This window comes from Nicotiana attenuata, unplaced genomic scaffold, assembly GCF_001879085.1.
Source record: "Nicotiana attenuata strain UT unplaced genomic scaffold, NIATTr2, whole genome shotgun sequence".
In the NCBI taxonomy this organism is placed as follows: Eukaryota; Viridiplantae; Streptophyta; class Magnoliopsida; order Solanales; family Solanaceae; genus Nicotiana; species Nicotiana attenuata.
Window position 1 is genome coordinate 302,715 of NW_017671137.1, and position 10,454 is coordinate 313,168.

At 38.1% G+C, this 10,454-nt stretch overlaps 1 protein-coding gene across 1 annotated transcript; it reads right to left on the bottom strand.

Annotated features, from left to right (window-relative positions):
- Positions 1-162: 162 nt before the first annotated feature.
- LOC109206174 (zinc finger CCCH domain-containing protein 62-like) lies at positions 163-3,875 on the bottom strand. Its single transcript, XM_019368966.1, has 9 exons — positions 3,453-3,875; positions 3,221-3,342; positions 2,517-2,631; positions 2,370-2,431; positions 2,079-2,130; positions 1,781-1,892; positions 1,477-1,575; positions 1,266-1,393; positions 163-1,127 (listed from the first exon to the last, which is right to left on the bottom strand). Exons 1-9 carry the CDS (start codon positions 3,620-3,622, stop codon positions 398-400), a joined length of 1,590 nt encoding a protein of 529 aa, XP_019224511.1. The 5' UTR covers positions 3,623-3,875; the 3' UTR covers positions 163-397.
- Positions 3,876-10,454: the final 6,579 nt, after the last annotated feature.

The following is a 10,454-nucleotide window of genomic DNA, read 5'->3' on the forward strand; positions in this document are numbered from 1 at the left end:
CCTTTTATTGATTGAACAATATTTCTGCAAGACATCTAAAATTATCCTAGAATCTGGCGGGCAAAGTCCTGGTGATTTCTATACAGCTGTACTAGAAAATAACAATTCAATTATATCATCATTTCCAAATTAATAAAAATTTACGTCCTGACAAATTTAGAATTCAGTCAATCATAGTGGTCATCAACTTACCACACCTTTTCTATTCAAGTTTGAGACTTCGTTTTGCACATTGCGCAGTTAAATAGAAAAAGTTTAACAAAATCAGAACAATTTGTTCTTCAAGCTTTTTGTGAACAATGAATGGTGCTATCCCTGAGACAAAAGTCTTGTCACCCAAAATAGTGGCTCTGTGAAGATCTCGCAAAGCTTACTCGCTGCTCTTTCACTTGAATGTTTAAATATCTACAAAATCATGCAAGTACCTGCAACTATGACCATAGTAGCATCTTCCTTGAGCATAAAAGCTGCAAGGCCTCTTTTGTTCCTCGTGCTGTCCTTGAAACGGACGCTCCACTGCTCCAGCGTTACACCAACCATTCCTTGCTTGCCAGTGCTCAGTTCTCTGTGGAGATCTATAGTTCATATTTTGTGAATGACTATTGGTATAGGTATGACCATGTCCTCGCAATGGACTTCTACTAGTATTGCAGTTGTAACCCCCATAATGATAGCCCCTCCACATTGGAACATGCGCATTAGAGTTGTGCATTCTTAATGGACTCTTATTGCTGTTCACGTAACCTCCATTGTTAGAGCTCCTCCACATTGGCATATGCGTATTGGAGTTAGGAATTCTTAATGGACTCTTTGAAGGATTGGAATTGACGCCATTTCCGAAGCCATTAGTCAAAGGCTGCCTCTGATGAGGCCTTTCTTCTGGCCAATTTTCTCTGGAGAAGACATTTTCCTGTATGACATTTCTGTATTCCTTTTCATCTTTTTGGCCCTTGTCCACCTCTACCTGAGGCTGATCTGTCGTTTTGACCGAGTTCGTTGGGAGAGAATGCATTGGTTTCCCTGTACTGTGTACTCTGTTGTTTTGGTGTTCTGTGCTTAAGGTATGATGTGGCATCCTACCTTTATTCCCAGCTTCTGTTTTTTTCTCCTTGTAATCCGTGTTTACCCTGGGATATGCAGAGTTACAGTTAAAAGAAACTTCATTATAGGCATCACTAAAATGATTCAATGTTCAAATCATGTGAAGCTAGTATAGTTCATTCTACCAATCTACTTTTCAGAATGAGCCAAAATATTCATGGCACCTATTTTCCTTTCGCATCTTTCGCATTTCCTTCTCTTGGACACGTGCTTCCCTGTTAGACCGAGCAACAGAACCTCTGGTGTGCTTTTCTGATAAAATTTTCTGTCTTTCTGCTTCATCGTCCCATTTCTTCAAATCGAGTACAAGCTTAATTAGCATATGCTACAGGAATAAGCACAAGCAACAGAAATTCTTAGTACTCTTCAGCAAACCTGTCGCAATGTTTTCAATCTATAGAGGTTTCTGCCCTTAATGAGGAGAGGATGCAGTGGAGGTAGCGGTTTCTCCCCTTTACTCCACAATACCTCAACCTGACCAATAGTAAAAAGAATCTTAATATGAAACAAACAAGATGAAACAATGCAAAAAAGAGTAAATTTTAATCAAAGAAAAATAAAAAGAACTGAAAACCGAAAAGGTTAGTCACATAATTGTTGTTATCTACAAAGAACTTTAGTTGCAAAAAATAACTTCTCCAGCGCACTCAATCTAAAATTGATTGCTTTTTAAACTCACCGTAAAGGTATGTTGCTGCTTTTTCGCACCATAGCTCTCTTTCACAATCCGCCCTGCAACTATTCTTGTACCACAGGGAGGACCAGTAGCACTCCTGGATGCAATGCTGAACCTGATGAACCACAATCATGAACCTACTAAGTAAATGCACACATAATACTGCTCCCTCAACAATGTCTAAGAGGGAATTAGAGAGAAGTATAGTTGGCATCTTCCACAAGCTTTTCAGCCTATAGGTGAAAAACGAAGACTAAAAGATGCTTACTAGTAAAACTTATTAGAGTCAAAAGCATCTTACATTTCATATACATTTTGTTCAAACATAACAACATCCCCAGTGCATGCATCCCCTGCATTATAAACATAGTATAGATGACAATGACAATATCCAAAAATCCAATTCATTACTGAACTATACACAAACACAGGGTTAAAGCTGTGTTGGTTATAATAACAATAACTTTTCAAGAGATACATAAACCTTTCCTTGGCTATCTCGTATGGCTAATGATCATAGACCTTTGCAACAATAAAACTGTGCGTCCACTTAAGCATTTTATTCAAAGAGGGATAAGGAAATAATTGGTACCTTTGCAGTTCAATATAAAACTAGACGGGGGATACTTCTCCTCACCACGAGCATCAACGATACTGAAGTACAATAGAACTTGCTTTAGGCATAGTGGTTTGTGAGATAAAAAAGCAAAGCCAGAATAAACAGAAAGACGGAAATTACTCAGTATGCTCTTTAATGCGCTGAATTAGTACATCTTTGCTCCCTGTCAATCTTAGCCCATGCTTCCTAAGGTAAATCTTACATTGCTCCACTTTCAATTTCTCAATCTGACCACCTGCCACCAAGTAAGCAGAGACCAATAAGCTTTCATACACAGATGAAAAATCAAAATCCTAAATAAGAATACAGTCATTTTAATGTTGCGGAAAACAGGAAGATGATCAATGGATACAAATTGTACGTCCTAGAGCTGGCAATATTGAAAAAATTTGGTGATCTCATTCTAAAGATAAGATATTTACTTCTTTCTGAAAGAAAAAACTGCAACATTATAGAAAAAGGTCATTTGGTCTTACTATTTGTATACCAATGAAGACAAACTTTCACGAATAACCATGTCTTTGCAAGGGGTTGTGTCTTAACAAATACAAAACAGCTATGCCTCAATCCCAAACAAGTTGAAGTCGGCTATATGAATTATTACTGACCATGTAAACGCATACTTAAATAAAGAGGCGCATACTTTAGAAATTAACTTTCATTTAAAAAGAAGGTCTTTTGAAAACACACACTAGACGATCACTCTATTAGTTATTAAAGGTTTATCTATTCTACCAATAATCAGCAAAACTGAATGGTCCTAAAATTTATAAGCTACCATATACAGCAAGTAAAAACAAAAGTGATACTAATGTTATTGATACCTTTAATTATTTTCTGAACAGTTTCATAGCTTTTCTGATCTTTTTCATCAAGCTCCGGCACGGTCTTTTCCACGTCCTGCTCTCCCTCAATGCATTCTTCCATAGCCTTAGAAACATTACGCCTACATTTCGTAACGATATCAAATGTATCTCAAATATCAAACACCTCACTTATCATTGCCATTTTCGTAAGAAAACCCTAAAATGGAGTTTGCAGAATCAAGAGATATACCTGGCGGACATATCCTTGGATTTGTGTTTTTTAATGGAGAGTTTTGAAAGACCGGATCTTGTCTCCTCAAGAACGTCAAAAGTTGGGTCCTCTTCCGAATCATCGGAATCGTCGTACTCAGTGTCGCCGTCTGATAGTACATTATCGTACTGTTGCTGTTCGGAATCCATCTTTTGAGTTGTTGATGATGCTTAGAGCTTTCGTTGTGGCTGGTTTCGGTGATTAGGAAATCACCATTCAAATATAAGTTTGAATTCGAAAATATTACCGTTGTTAAGTGGATTGTTTTCCCGAAATTCGTACTCCTATTTACTTGTTGATTGGATTGTTCTTCGGAATTTCCGTTTCGAGCAACGATAAAGTTGGTATAGGCCTGAATCAAGCTTTGGAGCGAAAATAACACTTTAGCTAGCCAGTTTTCGAACCAGTAATCGAAAAATGTCCATTGTTTGGAAATTTTAAAAGAAAATAGCCACTATTTTAGTGAAATACGAAAACTTCTAGCATAATATGCTGGATTATGAAGCTCCTGTGTATAAACTTCCAGCATTTTATGTTGTAACTCCAGCACACGGAAAGTTTCAGCATAATATGTTGGATTATGGAGCTTCTACGTATAAACTTCCAGCATATTATGTTGAAACTTAAGCACATTATGATATTCCAGCATATTATGTTGTAATCTCATATGTAAAACAATTCGAACTCCAGCATATTATGCTGGAATGTTTCCGGATTTTTAAGAGTGTTATTATTCAGATTTTATCTTTACATGTAAAAGTGGCTAAATTTCGATTATTTTTGAAACTGCGCTTATTTTTCAATTACGAATTGTAAATCTTGATATTTTTGTACTACTTAGAAGAATTAACCCATATAAGAATTAACTCAAATAACCGTCCATCTAATTTTTAAATTAGAAATAGTTGGCGGATGTACAATGTGTGTGTGTATATATATATATATAGTTGTACCGGCTAGAAAAAATAAATATTGATGGGATAATTTACAAGAATCCCTTGAGAAGCGCTACTACTTTTTCCCTTTTATATTTTTACTCCTCCCGATTTAGTTTACGTCTCAGTTTGATTGGGCACAAAGATTAAAAATATAAATAAAAAATTGAATCTTACGGTCTAATGCTCCATTCAGCTTGGTACTATCAATCTCGGTTGAATTAGACTTAGATATGTTCTGTAGTAAGTTCAGTTGGAACTTGGAACCCACTCGAGTTTGGCTGTAAAAATTGCACGGGGCGCCCTATTTGGTCGCCCCCATTTAACCTATATCCATTTTTTTTTTAAAGTTTTAACTTGTACCCGTTTTTTATACAACTTCAGCCCCCTTTCTCCTCATTCGTTTTCTTTTTCTTCTTTCTTCTGCTGTTGTTGGTGCTGCTATGGAACTTCAGTTCATGGGATGATTGCCATAAGTATGTTTATCAGATTATTTAAAAATAAATTATAAATAATTACGTAAGTTAGTAGACAATAATTTGTGAATATTTCCATGTACGGGAAGTTTAAGGTCACACTTAGTGATTCTTATCATGATAGTTCTGTTCTTTTCACATTTATTGTTTCCAAAATTTATGATTTAGATACTGTTGGCACTCTGATTATTTTATAGTAGTAATACACTATGAAAGAATAAGGTGATTACTTATCTAGTATGTTAGAAAGCTTTTCAAAAACTTCAGCTTATATATTGCTGAAGTTTTTACAAATGAACTAAATAACTTCAACATCTTCTGCTGAAGTTTTTGAAAAAGCTTAATGACAAAACTAATGAATCCAGGACAAAAAAACTTCAGCTTATTTAGTGCTGAAGTTTTTACAAATGAACTAAATAACTTCAACATCTTCTGCTGAAGTTTTTGAAAAAGCTTAATGACAAAACTAATGAATCCAAGGCAAAAAAACTTCAGCTTATTTAGTGCTGAAGTTTTTACAAATGAACTAAATAACTTCAGCATCACAAAACTTCAGCTACTAGAATGCTTAAGTTCAGCAATTACAAACAAAAACTTCAGCACATTTGGTTCAGCAATTTTTGCTACTTCAGCCCCGTCTACTAGAATGCTGAAGTTTGCGTGATTGCCTTTGCTACTTCAGGCCCGTATGCTTAAGTTACGCGAAAAAGTGGGTACGCTTGCAATTTTATTTGCAAAGAGGGTACAAGTTAAAACGTGACCTAAAAAAATGGTATAGATGCAAATGCCCCAGTTCGGCTCGGCTCAAAAGACTAGTGTCAATCTTTCAACACTGCTGTGACGTTACATTCCTTGAGCCGAGGATCTACCAGAAATAACCTCTCTACCTTCACAAGGTAAGAGTTAGGTCTGCGTACACACTACCCTCCTCAATCCCATTTGTAGGATTACACGTGGTTTCTTATTGTTGTTGTCATAAGCTGCGATAATTAGGGGCATTTGCCAAAAGATGTATAACGAACATGAACTGAGGACACCTCTAGCCTCGTAGAATAACCTTTCACCGTTGTTGCCTCCCAACCAAATAAAATGTTTACAGAAAAACTCCCTCACACATCACATGCAATGACCACAATCATGAAAAAAAAACAAGATTCAAACTTAAACCGCAGAATGAATAGTGGTTATATGCCTTTGCTACTACAATTCATATAGTGGATATAATACTCCAAATATCATTTATGCCTTTGCTTCAACAATTCATCTTCTGTCTTTCTGACAGAAACACCAAAATCCATTCAATTCTCTTATGCTTCAAGACGTCAATTATTGAGATAGAAAGAACCTCTTTATAATCTTCAGAAATCATGTTCATGCATTTCTACGAAACAAATCTGTTAAGTAGTTAGTCATGTTTAGTGTCCCACATCGGGAAGTAGATACCTATAATTATGCAATTACTGTACACAAATAGGATTGTATAACACTTTAATCAATATAATATTTTTCTCCCGTGCATTCTCACATGGTATTAGAGCTTCAGTGAGAAAATTATCCCTGTGCATCATTCCAGCGACTTCCGGGAAGAAAGACCTCGTCGCCGTGCAATTTTCCGGCGACTTAAGAGGCTGTCCGTAACGAAATCACTTTCCGTTGGTGTTGTGCAAAAATCAACACCACCACAGGGTCCCCAAGGCTTTGGCGACCAAACCCCACCAAAGATCTCTGGCAACCGACCTCTCACGCGCCCTCACACGCGGATCGGAACTTTGATTTTCCGGCGAGTTCTTCCTCACGCGCCGGCGCGTGTGGCCTTTACCCGACCAGATTCCAAATATTTTCTTTCAGACAACCTGTTCGTGTGGCCATTCCGAGCCTACCCATGTCCTTTTCTTTTTATTCCGATCACTTTGAGATTTTTCCAGCAACTACATGGACTTTCCAGCAGCTACAGTGACTTTTTCGATAAGCTTCTTTTGGACATATTATTCAGGAGATCATTCGGAGTCTTGTCATTTAAGTTTCATCAAATTCTGACATCCTTTTTATTTTTCCGGCGTGAATAGTGATTCCCAGAAAATTTCTGCTTTTTCCGGCACAATATTATAATGGCATTCGTATCAGAAGCCTTTAACTCACAATCCGTTGGATCCAATGCATTGAATTCAATCTAGATGGTTTCTTTACCGGATTATATTGAATTCCTTCAGTACAAAGCATGTAAATAGACATCCTCAGGGATAGCTTCCGGTGTTCAAATAGATAGTAGCGTGACTTGTGTCTCCCAATATTCAACCTCTAAGTCTTGGGTCATTGATTCAGGTGCATCTGATCATATATCTGGTAACAAATCTTTTTTCACTAGTATTTCATATTCTCAATCTCTTCCAACAGTCACAATGGTCAATGGGTCTCAAACCATGGCAACTGCAATAGGTAAAGCAAGCCCACTTCCTTCCTTACCTTTAGATTCAGTCCTTTATATTCCCAATAGTCCTTTTAATCTCATAGCCGTTAGTCGTTTATCCAAATCACTTAAATGTGTTGTTTTATTTCTTGATGACCTTGTTTTTATACAGGAACGCAGTACGGGGCGGATCATTGGTACCAGACGTGAATCATATGGACTTTATTATCTTATCCTTGCAAAATCACACGGACTCGCATCTTGTCTTCCTTCAATAACTTGTCTTGTTACCGATTCACCAGATTTATTACATAAACGGATAGGACATCCCAGTTTGTCAAAACTTCAAAAAATGGTACCTAGTTTATCTCACTTGTCCACTTTAGAGTGTGAGTCATGTCAGCTCGGTAACCATACCCGCTCGCATTTCCCTCGGCGTCTTGATAATAGAGCAGAGTCACATTTTACTTTAGTCCATTCAGATGTTTGGGGTCCTAGTCGGGTCAGTTCTACCTTGGAATTCCGCTACTTTGTCAATTTCATTGTGATTATTCCAGGTGCACTTGGATATTTTTGATGAAAAATCGGTCTGAGTTGTTTTCAATTTTCCAGACCTTCCATGCTGAAATTCAAAATCAATTTGGGGTTTCTATCCGCACATTTCGTAGTGATAATGCCCTAGAGTTTGTCTTCCCCATTTCAGCAGTTTATGAACTCTCATGGGATTATTCATCAAACATCTTGTCCGTACACATCTCAACAAAATGGGGTAGCTGAAAGAAAGGATAGACATCTTATTGAAACTGCTCGTACCCTACTCATACAATCTCATGCTCCGTTGCGTTTTTGGGGGGATGTAGTTCTTACATCTATCTTATTAATCGTATGCCATCTTCAGCTATCCAGAATCAAGTTCCATCTTCTGTCCTGTTTCCCCACTTACCTTTGTTCTCTCTTCCACCCCGTGTCTTTGGAAGCACGTGTTTTGTTCATAACCTTACTCCAGAAAAAGATGAGTTAGCTCCTCGTGCTCTTAAGTGTATATTTCTAGGTTATTCGAGAAAGCAAAAGGGGTATCGATGCTATTCTCCTGACCTCCAGCGGTACCTTATGTCTGCTGATGTTACCTTCTTTGAAACCCAATCATACTTCACAGGTCCAGGTAATCAATTAGATATTTCTGAGGTGCTACCAGTTTCATCTTTTGGAGATTCAGTCACTATCTCCCATTCATCTTCCTCTACAACTCCAGCTCCACCACCTACTGCTCCAGTTGCAGCTCCACCACATACTGCTCCAGTTGCAGCTCCACCACCTATAGCTCCAGTTCCACCACCTATAGCTCCAGTTCCACCACCTAGTCCACTTCAACCTTCTGCAGCTCCACCACTCTTGACTTATCATCGTCGTCCACGTCCAGCATCAGGCCCAGGTGATTCACGTCCTGCATCAGATTCTGCACCTACTGCGGACTTGTCTCCTCTTAGTCAACCAATTGCACTCCGCAAAGGTGTACAATCTACTCTTAATCCTAATCCTCATTATGTCGGTTTAAGTTATCATCGTCTGTCATCACCCCATTATGCTTTTATATCATCTTTGTCCACTATTTCTATCCCAAAGTCTACAGGTGAGGCACTATCTCATCCAGGATGGCGACAGGCTATGATTGAGGAGATGTCTACTTTACATGCGAGTAACACTTGGGAGCTTGTTCCTCTTCCTTCAGGTTAGTCTATTGTTGGTTGTCGTTGGGTTTATGCAGTCAAAGTCGGCCCGGATGGCCAGGTTGATCGTCTTAAGGCTCGTCTTGTTACAAAAGGATACACTCAGATTTTTGGGCTTGATTATAGTGACACTTTCTCTCCCGTGACTAAAGTAGTATCTGTTCGTCTCTTCTTGTCCATGGCTGTTGTACGTCATTGGCCTCTTTATCAATTAGACATTAAGAATGCTTTCCTCCACGGTGATCTTGAGGAAGAAGTTTATATGGAGCAACCACCTGGTTTTGTTGCTCATGTGGAGTCTAGTGGTCTTGTATGCCGATTGCGCAGGTCACTTTATGGTTTGAAACAGTCCCCTCGAGCTTGGTTTGGTAAGTTCAGCACAATTATTCAGGAGTTCGGCATGACTTGTAGTGAAGCTGATCACTCTGTGTTTTATCGGCATTCTGCTCCTAATTTGTGTATTTATCTGGTGGTTTATGTTGATGATATTGTTATTACTGGCAATGATCAGGATGGTACTACTTAGGGCTGCTTATCGGGCGGATTGTTACGCTTATCGGTTCGGCTTATCGGTTATCGGCTTGTAAATGTACTAATTCGCTAGCCAAACCAATAAGATATCGGGCGGATTGGTATCGGTTTCGTCATTATCGGGCGGCTTATCGGCTAAATCAAATAGCAATGAGCGCATATATGACTTGACATTAAATCACCAAATTAAAATCTTGAATTCAACCCGTTTATATAACGCTGTCATGCCCCCATTTCCAGAAGTCACTAACTGGAAATTTATGTTTTCTCCGTAAAAGATCTCGCCAGAATACATATAGCCATATACTAAATTAGTGTTGTGTAGGGCTCTTTACATTCTGCTATTGCATTAAGCCATATAGGCATATGCAAGTGATTTTCACAACTGGCAGAAGTCACTATAATTTGAAAGTGAATTTTCAATAGTCTAATACCACTAAGTTAGTATCCGTGATAAAACAATAACAGTTAGTGTCTTAGTGAACCTTCTGAACGTGAATAATAACTGCTACTTTGTCAAATAGTGGAAGAGATATTTAATATACATACGGGTAAAAAAATATAAAAATTCTTAACGGGTTAACGGTTTAACCGTTAAGAAAATTGAATAATCCGTCCCCAAAGATAAGCCGTTAATTATAAAATTTGAATCCGTTCACCATCCATTAATCTGATAACCCGATACCAATAAGCCATTAAGCCAATTTTGCGGTTCGGTTTTCGGTTACGGTTCGGTTTTGAACAGCCCTAGTATTACTAATATGAAGCAGCATCTCTTTCAGCACTTCCAGACTAAGGATCTGGGCATATTGAAGTATATTCTAGGTATTGAGGTTGCTCAGTCTAGCTCAGGTATTGTTATTTCACAGCGGAAGTATGCCTTAGACATTCTTGAGGAGACTGAA